The 26,414-nt window shown below is 33.3% G+C and overlaps 3 protein-coding genes and 3 pseudogenes across 3 annotated transcripts; 3 read left to right on the forward strand and 3 right to left on the reverse strand.

The window, feature by feature from the left end:
- Window positions 1–2,291: 2,291 nt before the first annotated feature.
- LOC120158371 lies at window positions 2,292–4,630 on the forward strand (annotated as a pseudogene).
- A 1,221-nt stretch (window positions 4,631–5,851) lies between these two features.
- Window positions 5,852–7,401, reverse strand: LOC120158381 (proline-rich receptor-like protein kinase PERK8). Its single transcript, XM_039169238.1, has 3 exons — window positions 7,167–7,401; window positions 7,007–7,091; window positions 5,852–6,809 (listed from the first exon to the last, which is right to left on the reverse strand). The coding sequence occupies exons 1-3, from the start codon at window positions 7,182–7,184 to the stop codon at window positions 6,052–6,054; spliced, it is 861 nt and encodes a 286-aa protein (XP_039025169.1). The 5' UTR covers window positions 7,185–7,401; the 3' UTR covers window positions 5,852–6,051.
- A 1,163-nt stretch (window positions 7,402–8,564) lies between these two features.
- LOC120158390 lies at window positions 8,565–11,319 on the reverse strand. Its single transcript, XM_039169247.1, has 6 exons — window positions 11,264–11,319; window positions 10,776–10,897; window positions 10,236–10,342; window positions 9,772–9,919; window positions 9,532–9,688; window positions 8,565–9,029 (listed from the first exon to the last, which is right to left on the reverse strand). The coding sequence occupies exons 4-6, from the start codon at window positions 9,814–9,816 to the stop codon at window positions 8,938–8,940; spliced, it is 294 nt and encodes a 97-aa protein (XP_039025178.1). The 5' UTR covers window positions 9,817–9,919; window positions 10,236–10,342; window positions 10,776–10,897; window positions 11,264–11,319; the 3' UTR covers window positions 8,565–8,937.
- A 6,398-nt stretch (window positions 11,320–17,717) lies between these two features.
- Window positions 17,718–19,907, forward strand: LOC120159357 (annotated as a pseudogene).
- A 1,938-nt stretch (window positions 19,908–21,845) lies between these two features.
- LOC120158407 (major allergen Pru ar 1-like) lies at window positions 21,846–22,653 on the forward strand. The gene is made up of 2 exons (XM_039169260.1): window positions 21,846–22,182; window positions 22,248–22,653. Exons 1-2 carry the CDS (start codon window positions 21,999–22,001, stop codon window positions 22,547–22,549), a joined length of 486 nt encoding a protein of 161 aa, XP_039025191.1. The 5' UTR covers window positions 21,846–21,998; the 3' UTR covers window positions 22,550–22,653.
- Window positions 22,654–23,630: 977 nt separating this feature from the next.
- Window positions 23,631–24,884, reverse strand: LOC120158439 (annotated as a pseudogene).
- Window positions 24,885–26,414: the final 1,530 nt, after the last annotated feature.

Raw genomic sequence — 26,414 nt, forward strand, 5'->3', positions numbered from 1 at the left:
TTGGATCTCAATCAGTCAGGCAAAAAACAACTTGTGATAAGTAGCAGTAGGACAAATCATGATTGTTTTACATTTGGGAATTGTGTGGATAAAGGTGTGTTTGGGGTTGAAAATATCCAATAAAATGGAATTTGATGTGATCCACAAACATTGGAAGAGCCCCAATAATTTGATGGAAACACTTCACCTTTTTAAAGCCTTTCTTTTCTACTCGTGCAATCAGAATCAAACCCTTGCCAAATCTTTATTCTTCTTTGGGGCTACGGATAAACATCAAATTATGATTCATAATTTTTGCACATAAAATCAAGATTTAAACTCGGATTTAGATTTAAATATAAGAGAAAATGATAAAAAAGAAGAAGAAAAAAAACTGAATGGGTTTTCAAGATATCATTATCAGAAGAGAAATAACTCATAACTCCTTCTATATTCAATGTTCATTTGATCACGTGATAGATAGATATATGATCAGAAGTAAGGCTTATATACAAGCAGGCTAAGTTTGTAATGAGTTTTTTCCGTAGGAATTCATTATCGTACGTCCTATCAAACCAGCAAAGATTACAAGACAATTTTGTTCCAACTTCAGAATCTATTCAATACTAAATAGTGTAGAACTCTCGTGTTGAACTTTACAGAGTCTTTAGACTTATAAAGAAAATATGTTAATAAATTGATATGATATTTGTAACTTACAAAGATAAATAAATCAAATAAACACTATTAACAAAATCTGTCAATTTTTTTTAGAATTATTAACAAAATTATTGTGGTGTACATACAACTCATAATTTTCTTATTTTTTTAAAATTATTAAATACACCTGTTTATAATTCGGGTGTTGGTTTACATCAACCAAATTTTAATTAATAAAGTTTTATTGATTTTGTCTAGAAAAAGAAAGAAAATATATTTTATTCTGTCTATTTCGATTATTCAATTCTATTATTTGACATTCCCTATGTGTTGAACCCAATATTTAGTAACCATGAAAATTGGGTCCCAATCTCTTAAATCCAACCTATTGGATTCCATAGTTATTCGTATATCATTGTCCATTTTTTTTAACGTAAGACCTCTCAAGGTCAAGTTAAAGAATCCGATCCTACAAGGTAATCTTCGGAGGGGTTCAAAGATTCCACCACTCTGTCCCCCTATTTTTTTTTTTTTAAGATTTTCAACCAGCGTGGTTTGAACTTAAGATATGAGACCAACGCCCTTACTTTATCAACTGGGCCACGTCTGCGGTAGTCATTGTCCATTTTTGTTTACCCCACCACCCTTTATTATTTTTATTCCTTTTTATATAATTCATATATGTGTGACGAATAAGGACGGTGTTAGGATATTAATTTAAAGAGATAAAGTATCATTAGCAACAACAAAAAATTAAAATTTAAAGGTTTAAATAAATATTTATTTTATATATTTTTTAATTATAAAAGAATTTAGGAGCAATGGCCCCACATGATTAAGCATAACTTCGCCCCTAATGACAGATGTTGTTTAAGGTGTATATGTCGAAAAAATCTTTTAAGTTCGACAATTTTATATTTTATTTGAAATTTATAAATTTTGATTTTTTTTAAATTTAATTTTTTGAAAATAAAATAAAATAATTACCAATCATTTAAGAATAAATATAATCAGACACATATAAGAACTAAAAGGTTTTCCTGAAAATTTAAAATTACTATATATTTTAGATTTTTTATATATATTTTTTATTAAAAATATATTTTTCATTCCAAAAATTTTATAATTACATTTATTTTTAAATTTTAAAAATTTATATCCTAACATAAAATTTTTCATCCATCCTTACTAATGTAGGTCACAATCTGTGGCCCCTAGCTAATCGTTAGCCATTTGTTATTATTTTTTCCCATCTTTATCTACCATTAATAATCTATTCATTAGTGGCTTTAGACATCATTAGTTTAGTTAGAATGATAATACTATTTTTATCCCAACAATTCCCGTCCACGAATTTTTTTTTTAATTACCGTTTCCTATAATTTCATTAATAAAATATTTTACTAACTTCTGACCGACTTTATTTTATAAAATTAAAATCTCAAGGTTAAGGTTGAGGTTGATGACGTTGACGATGAGGCATGCCTATATTTTTTAATATGAAATTTGTTTTCAAAATGTCTAAAATACCCATTGTTTTCGTATAATTCAACTAACAAATCCATGGTATTTTAGTCCTTTTACGAACGCTGCTTATTGTTTGCTGTGAAAGATTTAGATTACGTACTTAAAACTAAGTTCCCCATTGTTTTGCAGAAAAGAAGGTTACAAATGGAGTATAAGCAACTCGGGACTTCTTCATATTCAAGAATCCGTTGGATTCGGTCTAGCGAGTGTCCGATGATCGGCAGCCGCACCGTCGAGTAACTGTCGGATTTCAGGCTTATATAGTTGGTCGTTTTGTTGGATCCGAATTCCAGCAAAAACAAAGGTATATGTCATATATGTATATGTTGATCATGTTAAAATTTTGTACTTGGTTAAAAACAAAATTTCTTAGTTTTATTCCGGTATAGGTATGTTTAATTCTTATACTTGGAAGAATATATTTCATATGTTCGTCACCGTATTCGAATACATGTCGATCCATGTAGGATCGAGATTATGTTTTAGCTTGTTGAATTGAATACAGGATCGAGATTATGTTTTAGCTTGTTGAATTGAAAGAGATTATTAATAAAAAGGTGTTGTTTTTGTGTGTGATTTACGAAGTAAATTAGTAGAAGAAGATCAAGGAGACATGGTGCATTTGCCGTCGTTTCTCGATGGATTGGCGCGAAGTGTTTCGATGAAGAAAGGGAAGAATCTGACGGATGTTGGAAGAGAAGCAGCGGAAGCCATGGCCAAAAATGCCAAGAAGAATGAGTTGGTGCTTAGCAATTCCTCAGGTACACTCAAGCTAAACAAGTCCAATAGTTTTGCTTCCATCTGCTCGAAGAAAGGCGAAAAAGGAATCAATCAGGACTGTGCAATTGTTTGGGAGGTAAGTTAATCATGCAAGTTGTATCATTAGATAAATTAGAGACTTGAATATCAGAATTACGACTCCTTTCTTGATCCTCGAGTTCAGAATTCGATTTTCGTCACTTGTAACTCGTTTCTTTATGTTCAAGCTATAACTTCGTATTTTCGAGTTTTTTTTTCGATATAGGAATTTGGGTGCCAAGATGATATGGTATTTTGGTATTTTTGATGGGCATGGACCTTGGGGTCATATTGTAGCCAAAAGGGTGAAGGAGTCGGTGCTCCTTCTTTGCTTGCAACTGGCAAAAAGCTCTTTCCTTAGCCTCACTTGGCCATGAATTGGAGACAGAACTCAACCCTAATATTCACCACTTTGATATCTGGAAACAATCTTATTTGAAAACCTATGCCGACATAGACCTCGAGCTTAAGCACCATCCCGGCATCGATTCCTTCCGTAGTGGGACGACGGCTCTGACAATCATCAAACAGGTAAACTTTTGTTATTTCTTATGTCACTTGAGTACTCGTGCTCATATTCAAACACACTTGTATTGGTCGACTTTGAGATGGTCCGCTTAACAAAATTTTCTCGACCTTGATGGATTAGGGTGAACATCTGGTAATAGCAAACGTCGGTGATTCTCGGGCAGTCCTAGCAACTACTTCAGATGGTGGCACATTGGTACCTCTTCAGCTTACAGTTGACTTCAAGCCTAACATTCCGGGTTAGATAATATACTTGTTACCACCTTATTTCGAATAGTTTTTGCAATGACTCGGTTCCAGGACGTTTCACCAGTGTAACATCATACGGGACGGTGCAGAGGAGATGTCCTGGGAAATGTCATTACAATCTTTGAGATTTTATCTTTATGTGTATATATATGTAACAGAGGAGGCTGAGAGAATAAGACAGTGCAATGGACGAGTATTTAGCTTAAGAGATGAACCGGGCGTGTACAGGGTGTGGACGCCTAATGGGAACACACCAGGGTTAGCTTTATCGAGAGCCATCGGAGACCACTGCGTCAAAGAGTTCGGCCTCATCTCGGTGCCCGATGTCACCCAAAGAAACATCACAAACAAAGACCGATTTGTCATTTTAGCAACAGATGGGGTATGAATTTTATTCAGCTTTCAATTCCCTAATTCATTTTCCATTTTTGAGTGCCTTGTAGTCCAAGGAATACAGAAAAAGGGTTAGTCCGATCGATTGAGAGAACAATTATTTGACACGTATTTTCCGATGTTTGATTGAATTAGGTGTGGGATGTTATTTCAAATGAAGAAGCAGTCGAGATTGTATCATCGACGGAAGATAGGGAGAAATCAGCAAAGAAACTGGTTCAATGTGCCACAAGAGCATGGAAATATAAGAAGAGAGGTATTGCAATGGATGATATTTCAGCAGTCTGCCTTTTCTTCCACCCCAAGCTGTCTCAACACGTCGACTTTGTCAAGGCCGCCACCTTTGCCAACTCGGCAAAACTCGGCTAACCGATCATTGCCGCCAGCCATTCATCGCCTCTTTATTACAGTAATATATGGATGTAACGTCAAACCTATTTGGTGTGTTATATTGAATTAGTCTAATAAGATGGATATGCTTAATGGTACAGTTACATTTCTAGTCACTCCAAAATTTTAGTAGTTCAATTAAATCCTTGGTAGCCCCTAATTAGAGGGAAAATTTTCATTTTGGGTGTTCCAATCAATTGAAGATATATAGACAAAAATAAATTTAATTTTAGCCCTCGAAATTTATTTATTTTTCAATAAGACAAAAGTTGCCGACCTTTATTTGGGTTTCACATGGCAAAATATTATAGAATAACGTTAGGAAGTTGAGTCAAAAGAATCTTATGTAGAATATAGAGAGATCAATTCCTTCCTCTTTTTAAGCCACACAAACTTTGGGTTTTGTTTTCACCCTCTTCGTCGTTACTAAAATATGTCATAGGAAGTGTTAATGTAATACAATTAGGTATACTTTTTGGGGTTAATTAGAAAATAAATCTTTAAATTATATCTTTTATTTATTCTAGATGTTAGAATTTCTTTTGTTATTGGAAATATTTAACATTTTTTACTTTTCACTTTAAGTGTGTAAATCATCATGATCGTTAAAATAATTACTAGCCACTTAAAATGTGACTCATGTCACTTTTATACATTTCTAAAAAAAATATTTATTTTTGAGAAACTTAAAATTATTATTTTTAAAAGTTTAATTTAATTTTTTTTTAAAGAATCTAAACTTCGAAAATTCCTGTCGATTATCTTCAGCCACCCCCGACATTGCCAAATGGTTATTCACCTGTTGTCGTCCATATGTTGATTGATCATCGTTCTTCCCATCATCCAAATCTTCTAAATCCCTAAATCCTCAATTACAAATCCTTAATCTATTCCCCTTTAGTTGTCACTTACTCTCTTATCGTTAGTGATGGACGACGAGGGGTGGATGGTCATTCGGCGATGGCGATACTAATTGAAGATGATCAATGATAATAATGGAGGATTTAGAATTAAAAAAATTTAGGAGTTTAATTTTTTTTTGAAATTTTAGAGAAATTATATTATATATATATATATATTAAAATAATAATAATTTTAAATTTTTAAAAATAAAAGTTTTAAAATTTTATCAACCCATCACATGTCATGTTTTGTAATTTTTCTAATAGTCATTAATGGTCAGACATTTAAAATAATAATAGAGAAAACGTTACACCTACCCTAAAATAAAACTTTAAAAATCTAAAATAAATAAAAAATATATAATTGGATGACTTATTTTTTAATATTCGATATTATCAGGAAAAAATTGGATCAGCTTCGGACGTAACGATAATATCTTGAGCACATTCATTTTCACACGTAAATGATCCTTTAATATCAAATAATACCTCTCTCAGAAGTGGATTGCAGAATCAATTCTTCCAGCACTTACAAGCATGGAATGGAATCTATACCTCTCCTTCATCATTTTCTATTTTTTCTCTTTTTTCTGCACATGCCGTCTCCGTGTTCTTTATTTACTTTCTACATTATGCTACATGCATTCGGATTTTCGTCGCTAAACATCGACGAAATATTTCCGTTGCCATTGCTGTTACTGCTGCTATAGCTGTAACTGTAATACTCGTCTCTGTAATGATCGATCCTACTGTAATGCGAGTATCGTGGTGGCGAACGGAAGTATTCATATTCCGTTACGTATGGTGACGGCTTGTACGTGTTGTAGCTGTGAGTTACGAAGGACGGTTGCGGTTGTTGAGGTGGTTCACGGTGGAAAGGGTGGCCATTAGGATAGAAACTGCATTGGCTATGGCAAGTAGGGTATTGTGTACCACAGGGTCCTCCTCCGTAACTGTGAACGTATCCGGATCTATGTCCATAATCAGGTGGATGGTGACATATTACATGAACTTCTCCTACATCTTTTGGCCCCGAAGGTTGCAGTGGTTGCTGGACGACACTCGCATCCGCGGGTGCGGGTGCGGGTGTAGGTTCAGGCTGTGGAGTCTCCGGAGCTGGTTGGTCTTTCGGTGGCTCTGCAGCTGCTTCAGGTTGTGGAGCAGCAGCAGCTTCAGCTGGTGGTGGAGTTTCTGATGGAGTTGGATTCGCTGTCTCTGGTTGTTGTTCCGGTGGCTGTGCCATCTCTTCGGGTGGTTCCGAATGCGAACAAATCGTTACAGTCTTCCTAGTTTTCCGAATTGCCTTAACGATCTTCTCTGGATCCGCCCATCCTATAACTGTCAACTTCTGTCTAGCAATATCTGGATAGACTTCATAAATACCTATAAACAAACCCGAAAATCATGATTCAAGCAACAAAACAGTAAAATCCGTTAGCGGTATTGCAATATAATCTAAATTATTGAAAAAAATTACAGAACGAAAAATTTAACTGTAAAACTGAATGGAATGCTATATAATTAAAATTGGTATAGAAACATTCCAACAAAATCATCTACAAATCCTAACCACTAGTTACCATGAATCCCATGAAGCGCCTTTTTGATCTTCTGAACGCAGCCATTGCAGTCCATTCGGACTTGGAGCTCGGTGATTCGAGGTTTCTGCAACAAAAAAGAGTGGTTACTCGAAACCGTTGCAATGTAGAGGATGTTTCATGGATGAAATAGGAGGTTTACCTGGATGTCCGACCCCATGAGGCGGAGGGAGATGGTGGGGGAAGAAGTAAATGGAAAGAAAGCCTGGAGGGAAAGTATGGAATGTGCTAAGATGAAGATGGAGAATGGAGAATGGAGAAGGGAGAATCAATAGGTGCATTTTATTTGTACACGAATAATAAGGAATATTTGAAAGGCAAAAGATGTGGGGTATGCAAGGAATCAACCCTTTCTTTGCTGCCAGCTTTGTTAGGCTTCAAAACCTCGCTATCATTTCATAAAGAAAACTTGATTCATACCATTTATTATTAATAGATGTTTTTTAGTAAATTAAATCAAATTTAAAGTCATTTAGCACGAACTAACATAATTAAGAGATTTGTTGTTATACCTTGATATTTTAGGTCTGAGTACCGCATATATCATCGAAAGGTTGAAAGTCTTTGAACAAATATTACATTTTATTCACTCTAGATTTAGCAAAACAAATTATTTATGAATTTAGATATTGTAAAAATATATCATTAGAAATGAACTTAGAATTTTGTATTAGAACTCCAAACTTTAGGAATTATATTAAAAATATAAATGTTGTAAAATTAATATATTTTAGGAGTACAGACTTCAATAAGGATTGATCTAAAATTGTGTATTAGAGATATAAATTTTTAAGAAATTTAATAAAATGTTAAAATTACAAAATTTAGAAAATACAGAATTAGATCATAAAAATATAAATAAATTATTTAAGTTATATAAAAGTTTAAAATTTATTTTATCAATCTATCTCTGGTAGTGAGACAGATTTTTTTTTTAATTTGATTTAATAAATATATTGAATTTTATTAAAAAGATGTGAGATTTTATTTCATTAAACTAATTGATAATTGGCTGAAAATGTCAAGGAGCAACAGTTGAGGATATGAAGGTAGATGGAGGCTGCCATATCATAAACCGACCATTGGAAAGAACAATATTTAAAGTGCGTGTGAAACATATGAGAGATAATATTTAAATTATATATAAAGATAGCATTTAATTTAATTTAAAATAACTAGATAATATAAATTGAATTTTCAGATTAAAAATTTAAAATGAAGGTGTAACTTTTACGTAAAATTGGATAAGTTCAACAATCAATTTATCTTTAATTAATTTAATTGTATTAAATGTTCAATATAATAATTTGATATATAATAATAAATATAATAATTTAATTTTTATTTAAATTACATTTAAATAAAATAATTTTTTAATAATATAAAATATTGAATTTAATTATAATTTTAAAAATAAATAAAAACTAATTTGAACAAACAATTGAATGATCAGAAGATCATGTTACACAATATAAAACTTAAATCTAAAGCGTCTTACATTGGGTAAGTAAATCCAAATTCATATATATATATATATAATTATGTTTTTCATGAGAAAATCTTATTAAATGATATGTCAAACAACTAGTTCTCATAATGCACACAGAAGCAGAATAAAAGTGTATTTTTCTTGCAAATAGAATGAGTTCTCAATCCTAGGCAAAAAAACACATTTGAACTGCCCAAAACCTTCTTTGAAGATTTGTTTCTAAAGTTCAATCTAATGATTCATCATGTAACGCTATTCATCCATATTATGGATGGCTGTTCATCAAACAACTAAATTCTCCAAGAATTGGAAAGAGAAAAAAAAGGACGAAATGAGCCACCGGATTCCGCATCTACATTGCTGATGCTGTAGCCACAGGATCCGAATTGCAAACACTAGAAGATTGGCATTTGCCCAAAAGGAATCACATGAAGTCGTAATCATCAACGTCATCGTAAGCATTAACAACCAAATCATCATCTGGTTTGTCGACATGGAGCTGTTTTTTCTTCCCACCTGGAAATTAAAATAGAAGCACGTTCAGAGAATTGACCTTAGCATAATATGATACATAATTAGAACAATTTGTTACAAAGAAGAATTACACAAAAGCGTATAGCTTCCCTATACGGTAATATTATCAGGGCTCGATCACCTACATCGGGTGTTGAAAGGGAGTGGCATTTACCTATGTCTCATGAACTTTCAGTTTAATGCTTAATATTATGGAAAGGAGTGGCATTTACCTATGTCGGAAGCGACAATCAACCGACCATGAAATTAAGGAGAGGCATTTACCTACCCTCACTATAAGCATATGCATACATGGAAGAAATTTTTGCTTAATTATAGTCGGATATGCTTTCCTTAAAATATAGTTGATTTCTTCTTCTCCCATAATTGATTTAATATTCTCAATTAAGTGAGAAATTGAACCATGTCATGTTTCTATTTTCTCTTTTGACAGAAGAATATATAACGCGGGCCAGATGAATGAAAGGAATGTCAGATTGGTTACCTGTCTTCTTCTTAGTTGTCGATTCTTTTTCTGCTTTTAGCCTTTCATTCGCAATTGCTGTGACTGAAGATGCAATATCTTTGACATCAGCTGCTTTCAAATTAGTCAATGATAATCTCATCACGGCCTTCAGTAACGCAATATAGTGGAAACTTTTCTGCAACAAAGGATGTATTTAGGCGACATGAGAACTTCCTCAATGCAGTCCCAATAAAGGAAAAGAAGGATGATTAAACTCACCTCATTCGGACGAAGCTTGTGAGAAATAAGCTCTGCATACTCCATAAAGTCACTTTCAGATTTGGGAATAAAATTATCAAGAGTCTTATCATCACCTTTCTTGGAAAAAAGTTCAGCGGTTGACCTATAATCAGCTTCTTCCACAAGCCTACAAAAGAAAGCAAATGTCAGATCAAGGTGCCTTACCAAGAAAAACAATGACTAATGAGAAAATTTTCAATTTTGGATATATGTATGTGTGTATATACAGAAGTACAAATCGGTGCTAAGTATGTGAATAGGCGAGAAAAAACAGTAAGACTTCTGCTAAATTAGAAACAAACTACAAAAATAGTGAGCAAATTTATGTTCTAGCAATCACATTTTGCTGCAATATCCACATTCCACCCCCAATGAGGCAATGACCAAGGAAAGACCTCATTATCATGATATCACAGTGGAAGTTAAAAATACTAAATTTCTACCTTTGTTGGCGAAGTTTCTCGCCACTGGATCAAGGGCTCTTCCTTGGCTTCAGTAGCTTTTGGGGAGCCTTTTTGGGGGCCTTCCCTTCTGGAGCTTTTGCAACAGGCTGATGATACCAATTAAGGAGACAATGAGTACAAGCAAATAATCCTTACTCCGTTATCAGATATACAACACAAATGCCTGGTGTATTGCATAGAATGTTCAGAGGAAGCAGCTAAGTTACAAGACGGATGGTAAAATATTTAGGCTAATGAGTTTGTACAATAGGCATTCTACGAAAACACTATTATTCTGCCAATGTCTCCACTATTGTTGTAGGTGACACGAGACACTCCATCTTGAATTACCAAATCTAAGTTCTAAAACAGGTTGCTAATACAATATTAGATACTATTTATCCGTCCAATAATGCCCGGAGATACATATATCGAAATCAAATACAGATCATCCAACAAGAACTAGTAACTTTAAGAATAACACAAGCATATCCACACACCTTGTTAAAAAAATCCAATTTACAATGAGAACCATCATACCTGAGGAGGTTCAGGTTCATCTTCATCCTCCCATGATTCCTTGACATCGGAATCATCAATATCTTCATCATCCCATTTGCTTTGAGGTATCGCTTTTGTAGGGATAGGCGGAATCTCTTCCTCTGCAAGAAGAGCATACAACTTTGTGAGGCAAAAAAGGTTAAAGAAAACGAAATCACAGGCAGCATATCAAATCATAGAATGACAGAATGAAATAGACCATAGTTTTACCACTTAAATTCTCTAATTCACCTGGCAACACCAGAGTCAATTTCCCAATAAATTTTTACTCAAAACCCAAAAAATCAAAACAAAACAAAACAAATAAAAGCCCTAAATTTCAATAAACCCAATCAATTTTTGCCTCTTAACAAAAAAGAGGGAAAATATCTTTCAGCATTCAAGTTCATACATAATGAAAGAGAAAAAAAAAGGTGTGAATCAAAGCCCTGCCTATAAACAACAAACTAGTGCCAAAAGAAGCGTACCCCAATCTTCCATCTCCAATTCTCGAAATTCCACGGATCGAAGAACAATCCTGAATACCACAAAAATATAGTCTTTAAGATTTAAAAAAATCCGAAAAGAAAAAAAAAATTAATAAGAAATCCGAGAAGAAATTTATCTGCCTTCAAAATAACTATAGCTGTTAGAAGTTGTGAGGGTTTATGTGTAAATCCCTTTTTCTTCTTCTCAGTTTAGTTCAGATGGCAGAGAATCAACTTAAGAGAGATGAAATGTTTAGGGTTTCTTTATTATTTTTTAATAAACATTGCCGTTTACTTTTTCAATTTCAATTTAATGTCTTCTGTTTTACAATAGAGAAAAATCCCAACTCCAATAGACCAATAGAAAACCTTGGCCTCATTAATTTGGGTGAATTACCTAAATACCCTTCCACTAGTTATAGAATCTAAATTGGTCTTTTTTTTTATAAAATAAAAAAAAACAACAACAAAGTAAGGGTAAATTATGTTTTTCAATCACTCAATTTTGATCATTAATTTTTTTTCTTAAAAAAAATTAAATTCCTTCATTCAACTTTCAAATTGTTATGTTCTTATCACTCGAACTCTTACCAATCTCATACTCTCATTAACATTTATCATTTTTTTAGTGTTATCTTTGATTACTATAAACACTTGTGAACTTATTTTATTATCCCTTATGTTAAGACCATCGTCGGTACACTGACAAAAAAATTAATCTTGAGATTCAAGTACAAGAAATTAATTTGGGTGAATAAGATGAGAAAAATACCTGTCAAAATCTGACATATCTCAATCTGAAACTATACAGTTGTATTGTAAATCCAATCACATTCACACGATGCAGATTCCATGCCGTTTCGTCGTAGTCCACTCAATTAGAACGTACGGTTTTAATTCCCTAACTATTAGAGAGTCTTAACACACAAAATATAATTCAGTTGCTATACTTTATATGCTTTTATATAGCCTTTAAATGTATAATTCAACTCAAATTAGATTTTGTCGTATATATATCTTAAATTGAATATTATGTTTTAAAAGAGTTAAATAGCTATAATAAATATCTTTTTAATTATATAAACCTATTTCAGTTTATATTAAGTTAAATATATATATATATATATATATATTAATAGAGTTTAATAATTACAATAATTATATTCCCTTTAAAAATTATAAACATATTTCAACTCGAATTAATTTTATCAAATAAATACATATTTTAATAAAATTAAATTATTATAATAATTATTTCCTTTCTAAATATATATAAAATGATTTATAATTATAGGAATTCTGTTTTAGTTAAAATATTATATGTATTAAATAAATATATTAATTTTAACTAAATATCTTATTTGTGTATTTGTGTAGAACAAATTTGTATACATGTAATTTAGTTTATAATTGTTCGTTTCAATTATAGAATATGACTCTTGTATGTTCATATAACATTAATAGTAATATCAAACAATTCTAATATTACAAACAAGAAATAATATCTAACAATGCATCATTGTTACCTAAGCTACAAGAAGTCATGATTCGATATGACATTTCTATGGCTAACTTTTATGTATAAAATCCTTTTGTTCTTTGTACCTAAATTGAACTCAAGTTATGGACCAATCGTATTTATATAGTTCATCTAATATTTTTTAATATCTTGAGTGAACTATTCAAAAGAATAAATATAACATATCATATCAATTTTTCGAATATGACAATACATTTTATAATCTTATTCAATCAAATGAGACTTAAGATATAACTCTCTTTATATAAAAAGAATAAATTTTTAATTAATCATATCTCATTACATAGGATATGATAACAACAATATTTATGATACAATCAATTATAACATAAATTTAATTATATATCAAAACATACTACTCAGAATATATCTTAATATTGAGATTGCATCAACTGCAATGAACATCAAACAGTTGCCTAGAGATATCAATCATAGTGAATTGAGATTTATCAATTTAGCCCACCTCTGAGGTTTCCATGATGTTCGGCTAGATTTCACCGTCAAATAATGTGTTAGTACCCATAAAAAAAATTATACATTTAGTATTTAAATTATAATTTTTGTTCCATTTTAATATCTAAATTTTATTTATTATTAAAATTATACATAATGTTTTGTTTATATTTCATTTTGATACTCCGTTGCTAAAAACTTTAACGACCATAATATAATATCACATCATCATAAAAATTCACATCAATAATTTTGTTATTTTTTTAACGACAGAATACCAAATTAAATAAACTAAATGTTAGATATGATTTGAAAAAAAATAAAATTTATATATCAAAACAAAATAAAAGTAAATTTAGGTACTAAACATATAGTTCCCCCTAAAAAATAAAACATATACTGACAGAGTTAAAAAAATGCAGATTCACTGACAGAGGAACCCCTTTCATCAAATGGAGGAAGCATTCTTGATTAGAGCACTCCCAAAATCGGATTCCATAACGCAATCCGTAAAGATCTCCGGAAAATCTTGCCCGACGACCACCTTTGATGTTTTTTTCTTGTTCTGTTCTTGGACACTGTTTAAGATTTTGTTGAAAGTATTGTTAAAAATTAAGTTCAAAATTTGGCAACCAACTTTGAAAAAATGATTTTTAAAGTTTGGTAAATGTTTTTTTGAAAATGGTTTTCAAAGTTTGGTAAATGTTTCTTTGAAAAATAGTTTTTCAAAGTTTGGTAGATGTTTGTTGAAAATGATAATGAGATAATCACAATTAATCCCTAGACTTTAGGGTATTTACAAGATTAAGTCCTTATGCTTTAACTATAAATACCCTAGCTCATTTAGCTTCAAAACCATCCAAAATCATTTTCTTTCTCCCAATACTATAGAGCTTTCTTGTGAGTAGTGAGTGTTTTGTAAACACCTGTAAATTTTCTCTCTTAGTAAAAGATCTGCAGTAGTCTGGAGACGTAAGCAAAATTGGTTGAGCTCTGTTATCAATTTCGGGTATTATTTTCCGCTTTTATTTCGCATTCTCATTAATCTGGTTATAGGGAAATTACTCGTACTCGGTTATTTCCCAACAACTGGTATTCAGAGCTTTTGGTTGTGAATTTTGTCAATTTTTGCGAGGTTACTATTCATTAATATTCATGTGAATAGTAAATTTCGTGAATAGTAAAATTTTGTCGACGATACGAATTTGTCGACGGAGGTCTTTTAATACACGGCGGTTCGCAAAAATTGTCAGAACGATCCAAAGAAGTCAGATTCGAGTGGGAGCGATGGCTGCAGACGAAGGGAATGTAAAAATTGAAAAGTTCGATGGTGCGGACTTTGGCTTTTGGAATATGCATATTGAAGATTTTCTGTACCAGAAAAATCTATATCAACCTCTCTCAGGAAAGCAACCAGAGGGCATGAAGAATGAAGACTGGGCTCTTCTCGACAGACAAGCCCTCGGAGTTATCCGACTGACGTTATCCCGCAATGTTGCTTTCAACATAGCAAAGGAAAAGACCATGGTGGGTCTTATGGCAGCTCTCTCCAGTATGTATGAGAAGCCATCAGCCTCAAACAAAGTTCATTTGATGAGGTGATTGTTCAATTTGCGGATGGCGGAAGGAGCATCGGTGGCTCAACACCTAAATAAACTCAACACAATCACAACTCAGTTGAGTTCCGTGAAAATTGAATTCGATGATGAAGTTCGAGCTTTAATTCTCTTATCATCTCTACCAGACAGTTGAAATGCTACTGTTACAGCAGCAGCAGCTCGTCGGGAAACAACAAATTAAAATTCGATGATGTTCGGGATCTGGTATTGAGTGAAGAAATTCGACAGAGAGAATCGGATGAAGCATCAACCTTTCAGCCTTGCACACGGAGTCTAGAGGGAGAACTTCAGAAAGAAATTCAAATCGTGGCAGATCCAAATCCAGAACGGGAAAATTAAGAACGAGAAAGAAAGATTTTACCTGTTATAACTGCAGCGAGAAGGGTCACTTTAAAAAAGATTGCCGAGCACCGAAGAAAAATATTGGTACACAGGAATCTGCCAACGTGACAAAGGATACAGGTGATGTCATGATTCTAAGCGTCAACAGTCTATTGAATCATGGATCTTGGATTCAGGAGCATCTTTCCACTCCACCCCATGCCGAGAAATCATGGAGAACTATGTTAGTGATGATTTTGGGAAGGTTCATATAGCTGATGATGAAACCTTGAAGATCGTCGGAAAAGGAGACATTCGATTAAAGTTGCCAAACCAGACCAGCTGGATGCTGAAAGGAGTAAGACATATTCCTGGCCTCAAAAGAAATTTGATTTCTGTAGGACAGCTTGATGGAGAAGGATATAACACAACTTTTTCAGGCTGTGAATGGAAGATTATCAAAGGAGCACTCGTCATTGCTCGTGGTAAGAAGACTGTACTCTCTATGTAACCTCAAATTTAGAAAATATCATTGCAGTAGCATATGCTGATGGAAAATCAAACCTATGGCACCAAAGGCTTGGCCATATGAGCGAGAAAGGGATGAAGACACTTTTGTTAAAAGGGAAACTGTCGGATCTAAAGAGTATAGATGTCGGACTATGCGAGGATTGCATCTTTGGCACACAAAAGAAAGTTAGTTTTACAAAGATTGGCAAGACACCCAAGGCAAAAAAGTTAGAGTTGGTTCATACTGATGTATGGGGACCATCTTCAGTTCCATCTCTTGCAGGCTCATTATATTATGTCACCTTCATCGATGATTCTACAAGGAAGGTATGAGTTTATTTTCTGAAGAAGAAATCAGAAGTCATTGATACCTTTAGAAAATGGAAAGCCATGATGAAAAATGAGACTTGTTTGAAAGTCAAGCGGTTGAGGTCTGACAATGGAAGAGAGTATAAAAATAGAAGATTCAGAGATTTCTGCGCAAACAATGGGATCAAGATGGAGACAACAGTCATGACACCACAACAGAATGGCATAGTAGAGCGCATGAACAAAACTCTAAATGAACGTGCCAGAAGCATGAGGATACATGTCAAATTACCCAAATTTCTATGGGCTGAAGCTAACAACACTGCAGCTTACCTAATCAACCGTGGGCCCTCAGTTCCCTTGGATGGTGGAATACCGGAGGAAGTTTGGAGCAAGAAAGAAATAAACCTTTCACACTTAAGAGTGTTTGGTTGTATTTCTTATGTATACATAAACTCTGCTGAAAGAAGTAAACTTGATGCTAAGTCCAACAAATGTGCCTTTGTTGGTTATGGTGGTGATGAGTTCGGTTACCGATTTTGGGACTATAAAAATCAAAAGATCATCAGAAGCAGAGATGTCATTTTCAATGAGAATATGGTGTACAAAGACATGTCAACCATAGAATCAAGTAGCTCAAATATCGAAGATGAAACAAAGGAATTTACTGAGTTCAAGGAGATTTCTGGAAATGATGTTCAGATCAGTCCTGAAGCAGTTCAAGAAGAACCAGGCACACCAGAACTAAGACGCTCCTCCAGAATTCCTAAACCAACCCAGCGTTATTCGCCTTCTTTGCACTACTTGTTGCTGACTGACAATGGTGAACCAGAGTGCTATGATGAAGCAATGTAGGTGGAGGATTCAGTCAAGTGGGATTCTTCCATGAAATATGAGATGGACTCGATTATGTCAAATCAGACGTGGGAATTAGCTGAATTACCACCAGGCAAGAAAGCGCTCTATAACAAGTGGATTTACAGGACCAAAGAAGAGCACGATAGGAGCAAACGCTACAAAGCAAGATTTGTTGTCAAAGGCTTTCAACAAAAAGAAGGTATTGACTACAATGAAATTTTCTCTTCAGTCGTAAAATTGTCTACAATCAGACTGGTGTTGAAAATTGTAGCTGCAGAGAATTTACATCTTGAGCAGTTAGATGTAAAGAAAACTTTCCATGGTGATTTGGAGGAAGAAATCTATATGAGGCAACCAAAAGGCTTCATAGAGGCAGGCAAGAAAAACCTGGTATGTAGGTTGAAGAAGAGCTTGTATGGTTTAAAACAAGCTCCTAGACAGTGGTACAAGAAGTTCGATAACTTCATGAATAGCAGTGGTTTTACCAGATGCCAAGCAGATCATTGTTGCTACATCAAGAGGTTCGACAACAACTTCATTATTTTATTATTGTATGTTGATGATATGCTCGTTGCAGGCTCAAACATGCAAGAAATTATAAACTTGAAGCAAAAATTGTCGAAGCAGTTTGCTATGAAAGATCTAGCGCTGCAAAGCAGATTCTTGGATGAGGATAAAGAGAGACACAAAGTTGGGGACTTTGATGTTATCACAGGCTGAGTACATCAACAAAGTACTCTCCAGGTTCAACATGCAAGATGCTAAACTAGTAAGTACACCTTTAGGTGTTCATTTTAGACTCTCCAAAGAACAATCACCAAAGACGGAGGAAGAACGTGCACACATGGTGAATGTGTCATATGCCTCAGCAATGGGAAGTCTGATGTATGCCATAGTTTGTACCAGACCAGATATTGCTCAAGCAGTGGGAGCTGTTAGCAGGTACATGAATAATCCGGGCAAAGTACACTGGGAAGCTGTCAAATGGATCCTCAGATATATGCGAGGTACTACAAACAAAGCACTCTGTTTCAAAGGTGGAGATACGATACTGACATGCTATGTAGATGCTGACTTAGCTAAATGTTGACATCAAAATGACCACTACAGGGTATGTCTATACTCTAGGAGGTACTGCAGTGAGTTGAGTTTCTCAACTACAGAAGATAGTTGCACTCTTCACAACTGAAGCAGAATATGTCGCTGTTACGGAAGCCACAAGGAGATGGTTTGGCTCCAAAGTTTCTTGGAAGAGTTAGGCAAGAAACAAGAAAACAATGTCTTGTATTGCAACAGTCAAAGTGCTATTCATCTAGCAAAGAATCCGTCTTTTCATTCCAGGAAAAAGCACATACAATTGAGATATCATTTTATTCGGCCTCTTCTGGAAGATGGGATTTTGAAGCTTGAAAAGATTAGTGGAGCTCAAAATCCGGTAGACATGATGACAAAGACGGTGACCACTGACAAACTGAAGTTGTGTTCAACTTCAGTTGGCATGCTAGAATAACAGGACCAGAAATACTGCTGCATTGATCGAGGTGTGAAGACAGATTAAAATCAGTCTTCAAGTGGGAGATTGTTGAAAGTATTGTTAAAAGTTAAGTTCAAATTTGGCAACCAACTTTGAAAAAATGTTTTTCAAAGTTTGGTTAATGTTTTTTTGAAAATGGTTTTCAAAGTTTGGTAAATGTTTCTTTGAAAAATAGTTTTTCAAAGTTTGGTAAATGTTTGATGAAAAATGATAATGGGATAATCACAATTAATCCCTAGACTAGACTTTAGGGTATTTACAAGATTAAGTCATTAACCTTTAACTATAAATACCCTAGCTCATTTAGCTTCAAAACCATCCAAAATCATTTTCTTTCTCCCAATACTAGAGAGCTTTCTTGTGAGTAGTGAATGTTTTGTAAACACCTGTAAATTTTCTCTCTTAGTAAAAGATCTGCAGCAGTCCAGAGACGTAAGCAAAATTGGATGAACTCCGTTATCAATTTCGTCTATTATTTTTCCGCTTTTATTTCGCATTCTCACTAATCTAGTTATAGGAAATTACTGTACTGTTACTCTTGATTGCGTGGTTTTTATTGGCCTATGTGTTCTTGCACCGCTTCTGCTATGATCATTTAAGATAATTAAGGGATAGGTTTTGTAGTAGGTTATATATAATCAAAGTTTGCCTATAAAGGCCATCTTACTTCTCAAATCTTCCCACACCTCCAATGCTCTTCACCACATAAAATTCTGTCTAAATCTTTGAATAATTTCAAAGTGAAGAGCGTAGAGAAATAATCACGGGTGTTTTCACAAGTGAAATGGAGATTACTTCCCAATCCCCCCAACCAAGCTATTCAAGGCCTTTGCTCTTGATTTCGACACCCTTTTCCCCAAGGCTGTCCCTAATGCAATCAAGACCGTCGAGCTCCTCCAAGGAGACGGTGGCGTCGGAAGTATCAAGAAGGTCACCTTTGCTCAAAGCAATTAACTTTTTTATTACTTTAGAACGATTATATCTTTTTAAAATTTTATTAATCTATTAACACACGTTGCATAAGTAATTGTTCGAATTATCTAAAAGAATAATATTTTTGGTAATCTTTGAGTTTGCTCGATGGATTCCTCAAGATAATTAATCATGTGTTCGACAAGGTTATGTTGGACATAGTTATCTTACTAGGCTGATAAACAAATGCAGGCTGGGGATTGAATTATTTGAAGCACAGGGTTGATGAATTAGACGAAGATAATTTGTCGTACGCCTACAGCTTGTTGGAAGGCGAAATTTTGAGGAACATATACGAGACAATCAGGTTCGAGACCAAGTTCGTAGCAGCAGCAGATGGAGGAACAATTTGTAAGATGGGTGCCAAGTTTTACACCATTGGTGATGTCGAGATCAATGAAGACCAAATCAAGGCCGAAGCCGAGAAGCGAACCGGAGCTTTCAAGGCTGTTGCAGATTATCTCTTGGCAAATCCCGACAACTAAAGCCATACGTAGCGTCAGTGGTGTGCTTTCACATGCTTTTTCAAGCAAACGAAAATTTCGGAATTGAGTTGTATTTATCTTGTATGAAAACGAAAATAATATGCTTGAAAGCATACCAGAAAGAAATTAAAATACAATTTTTATCGTTTGTATACAATTCCCACCGACTCTCAACGTCACAAAGTAACACATTCGGAGCTTCTAGAATCTCATATCTCTCAAAGGATTATATTTATTTTCTATCATCTTTAATAGGCTCACATAATTTGTTAATAAATCTATTATCATATCATTATATTTATTTATCATATTAATCTACAAATAATTATATCTTTAAATTTAATATAAATATTAAAAATTAAATTATAAATCATCATGTGTTATCGGAGAAAGGAAATCTAAAATTCATTTTCTTTCTTCTTATCTCATTTTAGAACTAGGATGAAATTATGAGAAGGGTAGAATTGCTTATCTTTGAAACTAATAAAATTCTAAAAGATAATTAAACTAAAAATAGAAGTTTGGAATTTAATTTCACTAATTTTAAATTTGTCATCTGGTAAAAAGTAATTAAATTAAAAAAATTAGAGGTAAGACTTAATTTCATTTAATTTTAAAACTAATGATTTCTTAAAATAATTAAATCAAGTTTTAACATGGTCAAAATTTAATTTTAATGGTTTCAAAACTTTTAAGGACTTAAAATATAATTAAATCATAAAAGTTTAAGTGGAACATATTCCCCTTCAACCCCACATAATTCTGTTACTGCACATCATCTTTAACTCACGATTTTTCATAAAATTATTGATTATGACTTTTCACTCAAAATAAATATAAAAAAATCGCCCACAGTTATTAATATAATTTATATTTTATCATCAACAAAAATGATATAAATATATAAATATTTTAAATTATTTATTTATATATTTATATATTTATATATTTTAAATACACAAAATATAAATACATACGCAAATTTTATGTCTCGCTCCTCTTCTTTATAGTATTAATAGTCTTATGTATTATTATTATTTTTAAAAGAACCATAGATATTATTGTTAAAACATTGGTAAAACTTTAAAATACCCTCACCCAACGTACCTACAATCTTTAATAAAATTTAATGACCCATCTTATCTATCTTTAAGTTAATTCATTTGAAATTCATTGAATACTTTCAATAGTAATAGTTAATGTTATTTTCTATGGAAGATTTACAAAATGATATCAATAATAGAATTAAATGTTATTTTCTTTATAAGATTTATATTCGAACAACTATGTCTGTAAAGCGTGTACACGTTCAAGTAAGGATGGATCGAAGAGAGAGTGGGGCGGGACGGTCACCTCATGAAAATTTAAAATTATCATATATTTTATATTTTTTTATATATTTTCTATTAAAAATTTATTTTCACCTCCTAAAATTTTATAAATTTATCATATCCTAAAATTCTCTATAAGAGGATTTTGAGACGAGAAGAAATGACAATTGACTAGGCTATTTATGTTGAACTTTAAGGGCAAATTGTAAACAACATACAAGTTTTAGGGACTAAATGACTATGAAACCATTTAACTTTTTTCAACCAACTGGTTGCCTGTCAACATCTACTTTCGGTGGCCTTTAGGTGGCTTTAGGTGGCTTTGGGGGCATCTATATTCAACACTTGTATTTTTTTATTGTTATGTTCTTTTATGTTGTTTTTGGATCTTATATTTGGTTTAGTTTTTGTTCGACCATGTGTTTTTGGACTGCTTATACTTAAATCATTTTCCTCTTTCTTAACGAAACCTCTCTTGATAACATAATACAAAGTTTGATTTCCTAATCAAAGAGTTAGTTCGTGATCAATAATTTGATATCACTTAAATAGATTTTAAGTTTGAGTTGTTTTATATACATAAAAAAATTTATTAAGAGATTAATCACGATAAAATTCGAAAAACTAGAGGTAACCAAAAATAAAACTTTGCCTTCATCTTAGACTCGAAACTAAACGGCCTATAAATATCATCTTAGTTCTCATTTCTTCAGACAACTCAAATGCTCTTCAGCTCATAAAGTTCAGTCTAATCTGTGAAGAATTTCAGGCTTATAGATAGTTAAGAGCGTAGAGAAACAACCATGGGTGTTTTCACAAATGAAATTGAGATTACTTCCCCAATCCCCCCAACCAAGTTATTCAAGGCCTTTGCTCTTGATTTCGACACCCTTTTCCCCAAGGCTATCCCCAATGCAATCAAGACTGTCGAGCTCCTCGAAGGAGACGGCAGCGTCGGAAGTATCAAGAAGGTCACGTTTGCTCAAGGTAATTATATGTTAGGCATGGTTTTGTTTGACATGATTATCTTACTAGGCTGATATCAAATGCAGGGTGGGGATCAGAATCATCAGATTACTTGAAGCACAAGGTTGATGAATTAGACGAAGACAATTTATCGTACGCTTACACCGTGTTCGAAGGCGGCGTTTTGAGGAACATATACGAGAAAATCAGGTTTGAGACCAAGTTTGTCAAGGCACCGGATGGAGGAACGATTTGTAAGATGACGGCCAAGTTTTATACCATTGGCGACGTCGAGTTCAACGAAGACCAAATCAAGGCCGATACCCAGAAGCGAGCCGGAGCTTTCAAGGTTGTTGCAGATTATCTTTTGGCAAATCCCTGTGCCTAAAATCATAGGTAGCTTCAGTGGTATGCATTCATGCTTTTTATGAAAAGAAAAAAAGGAAAAAAAAACCGTATTTGATTGGGTAATAAGAGCGATTCAATCTGGAATTGAGTTGTATTATCTTGTATGAAATTGAAAATCATAATTCAATAAGATCTTAAATTTCGAAAATTCTAAATAAATACTACTTCATAATTATTCCATACTATTTTTTAAAAAAATTTGCTTGAAAGCATACTGGAAAAGAAAATTCCCACAATTCTCGAGATCACGTACCACTACAAAACAAATCAGCAGTTAGATCTCTAGGTAATTTAATTATTAATCAAATTAAGTTGTTTCGAATGTATGGTTCATAATTCAACTTTATTAAGTTTTAAATATAATAAAATAAATGGATAGTGGTTGTAGTTGGTGATTGTAGGTAGGAGTGTATTTAGTTTGGTCCAGCTTTTTAATAATAGATGAATCGAATTATATTTCATAATTTTCTAAAAATGAAATTGAAATCAAAACAAATGAAATAAGGAACTGAAAATTTTGATTTAGTTTAGTTCGATATGATTTTGTTTTGCGGTTTTTAATATTCATTAATTTTTAAACTCAACATAGAAAAAGAAGAAGTAAACTTCGAGAGTACAAGCACACAAATTTAAATTCAAATAAAAATAATATTATCTGAATTTAACTTGGATCATTATTTTCTATTTAATTTGATGAATTTCATATAAGAAAACTGAAAATGAACTAAATTATAAAATTAGACGTCTATATCAAACTAAAACCGAATTACAAAATAAAAAGAAATTCAAACTAAATTAAGTCAATAATATAATTTAGATCAAATTTAAAAACAAATCGATTTCCTTTTGAGTCACACTGTTGACTTATTCTGATTGTTGGGAAAAATAATATTTAAATTAATAAGATTGATAATTTAAATAAAAATGAAATAAAATTTTACATATATTTGAGACGGAAAAGTTATAATGATTTCAGAGAATTAAATTATGTAAAAATTTTACATGAACTGATATATAAAGCAAACACAGAGAAGATTACATAAGCTGATATATAAAGCAAACTAAGAATTAATGGCCCTGCAATTCTTCCTAATCTCTCCATTAGACCCTGTAAGTGGACTGATGTTCCCCATCTTGATCATGGAATTGACGAAGTCATTGAAGAAAAGCTTCGAATCTCGGCTGTAGCTTTCGACAAGGCTTTTCGTCGTTGAAGCAGCCAAATCACTCGAATACAGAATCTGATCGGAGCCTAATAGACCCTTCCCATTCACCAAGTTCTTGAAATAATGGTTGTCGAATAGATCAGTTGAGTTCCTATCGAGAGCGGTGAACCTGTTCCTGTCGCCATTAACCGGACAGAAGCTTTGCAGATCGGATAAAATGCCCGCTTCGATCGTACTGTCGGGAGCACCTGTTCCGGAGAAGTTGAATAACCTGTTGTCGAAGGTGGAACACTTTGCTAATCCAATTGTATGGGCACCTGAAAACAAAAATGTATACTAAGTTCGAATATTTATTATAATTGATCGTAATAACATTTCGGTTCGACCTTTGATCACAGTATGTTACCTGATAATGATACTACATCAGTTATGTTGAGGCCAACATTGGTATACTTTGGAATGATTTCACCCAGCGTCTCAAATGGAGAAGGAAGTGCCGCATTCGCTTGTGCCGCGCTCGAAACCGTCCCGTCTCTCCATCCTAATAAAACTCTCCATGTCGGTCCTCCGCTCTGCCGGCGATTAATTTCTGATTAAGAAAAAGAAAAGAAAGTAATTTGGCTTGAAGTGTGTGTGTCAACTTACTAATAGAACAGAGTCGCGAGCAGCAATGGCTAATATATCCGCACACGAAACAACTCCACTGCAGGAGCTCTCTACTGCACTTTTTATCGCATCGATGACTTCGAATCCTCTTGCCAAGTTTACGTTACCGGCAGCAAATTTCTCGGTAGTATTGTCTCCATCCAACAAAACCTATGCATCGCAACCCTGTGAAAAACAAGGCCAAATTGTTTAATTATCACTTTTCTGGTTCATGGAAAGCATTTTCAAAGCTCACATTCACAAAGCAGTCATGGAAATGAAGCCGGAGCAGAGACGCCGCCATTCGTATCTCCGTCTTGATCGCACTTTGAACTTGTTTCCGCACAATTAATGGAAGAGATGGACATGTTTTTGACTAGAAATCGGTGGTCAGTTGGGACCTCACACCTAAACAAAGCAGCAAGCTAATCATAAGCAGACAACAACCCTTGAAGTTGTTTGAACTCTTCATAATTATTGCTATAATATATATATATCAATTTCCACACAAGTTAAAGTGTATTACAGTACTCGGTGGAATCCTAATGCTAATAAGCTTAAGGGGCAAGGATGATATGAACCAGTTGAAATCTTTGAAGTTGTATTTATAATCAGTACTAAGTGGTGGTGTGATGTATGGCGGCTTCTCAGTGCTGCTAGTGCTCACAAAGATGCAGTGAACTTGGTATTTGTGTGTGTGTATATATATATTTGCATAAACTGAGAGATTAACCCATTTAATATTGCAGATATAGCCAAGAATCGTGCATTAATAGTTATCATATGATCAGATAGCGCGCACGTACAGGGGTGTAAATAAATCCGGCTTGAACAAATAAGATTGTACCACCCGTGCTCATTTGTTTATTTTTGAATATATTCGTGTTCGGTTTGTTAGCGTTCACGAACATATTCGTTTAACATTCGCAAACATGCTCGTTTAACGTTCACGAACATATTCGTTTATATGTTTGCCAACATGTTTGTTACATTGTTCGTGAACAAGTCGATAATGAGCTTATTCGTAAACATAAACGAACCCAATACACTTATGCTTGTTTATTAAATGAATATAAAAGTTTTGTTCATACTCCTTCGTTTAACAAACTATTTATAAACAATTCATGTACCGTGCCTTCTATATATATATATAGTAATGAATTCTTCGGTTTGCATGCAACAAGTTCCTGCATTAATGAAAAAGCAATAAAGATGCAGCAAAGTGCTAACTTTCTGCTAGCACTAGGATGCATGCATGCATTAAAAAGGTGGGACTTTATCTTCCACGAGGGTTAGCAATAAGAGAGTGGGATATTAGTTCCACGAACTTATAAAATTTTAAGGGATGAAAATAATTTTTTAATAGAAAACACAAAAATAACTTAAACTATATCATAATTTTAAATTTTTAGAGAATACGACTGCCTTCGCCCGCTCCTCAGACCATCAGTGTAGCTGCACGTTGTTGATTTTTATAATGGCAGCTAGGTGAGTTCGGTTGGCATATTCTTTAGTGAACCAATTAGATCTGTAGCTTTGACGTTGATAGTGGTTGACTTTATTAATGCTGTTAAGTCATCAAGCAAGAAGGTTATAATTTAAGATTTTTTGTCATATTCATTATAAACGGAGTTTGATTTTGGGTTTTTGAAACATTGAAGAAGATTTATTTTTGATGTTTTTTTGTTTGGTTAAAATGAGTGTACTTTGTGGAGATCAATTTTCGTTTGATCCGAAAATTTTGAAATTGAAAGAATTTTCGTATGTTCTTGATAGAAAGATTCAGTTTCTATTATATGCATGTCAATAATCTCATATTTAAGACATGTAATATAGAGAGAAAAGTGTGAATTAGGTTTTACACCTTTTGAGAGCATTTTCTCTTAAAAGTTAAGAGAGAGTCAATTTTATCATTTATTTTAAATCGGGTGAATTATGTAGAGGTCGGGATGTTTGCTTGTTGCTCGAACTCGACATCGCGTAAAAGATTGGATTCACAAAATTCTCTCATCTCCTTCTAGGTGTTAAGGTATA

Source organism: Hibiscus syriacus, unplaced genomic scaffold (genome assembly GCF_006381635.1).
Source record: "Hibiscus syriacus cultivar Baekdansim isolate YM2019G1 unplaced genomic scaffold, ASM638163v2 tig00002841_pilon, whole genome shotgun sequence".
Classification (NCBI taxonomy): Eukaryota; Viridiplantae; Streptophyta; class Magnoliopsida; order Malvales; family Malvaceae; genus Hibiscus; species Hibiscus syriacus.

What these genes read in the sequence shown, in the direction of transcription:
- LOC120158381 (XM_039169238.1), bottom strand. An exon ending in GGCGCTTCATGGGATTCATG is followed by an intron (nt 6,810 to 7,006) that starts GTAACTAGTGGT and finishes GTTTGTTTATAG; the next exon opens with GTATTTATGAAGTCTATCCA.
- LOC120158390 (XM_039169247.1), bottom strand. Translation starts at nt 9,816, where the DNA reads ATGGAGTATGCAGAGCTTATTTCTCACAAGCTTCGTCCGAATGAG. An exon ending in ACAAGCTTCGTCCGAATGAG is followed by an intron (nt 9,689 to 9,771) that starts GTGAGTTTAATC and finishes CCTTTGTTGCAG; the next exon opens with AAAAGTTTCCACTATATTGC. An exon ending in GACAACTAAGAAGAAGACAG is followed by an intron (nt 9,030 to 9,531) that starts GTAACCAATCTG and finishes TTTAATTTCCAG; the next exon opens with GTGGGAAGAAAAAACAGCTC.
- LOC120158407 (XM_039169260.1), top strand. Translation starts at nt 21,999, where the DNA reads ATGGGTGTTTTCACAAATGAAATTGAGATTACTTCCCCAATCCCCCCA. An exon ending in GAAGGTCACGTTTGCTCAAG is followed by an intron (nt 22,183 to 22,247) that starts GTAATTATATGT and finishes TATCAAATGCAG; the next exon opens with GGTGGGGATCAGAATCATCA.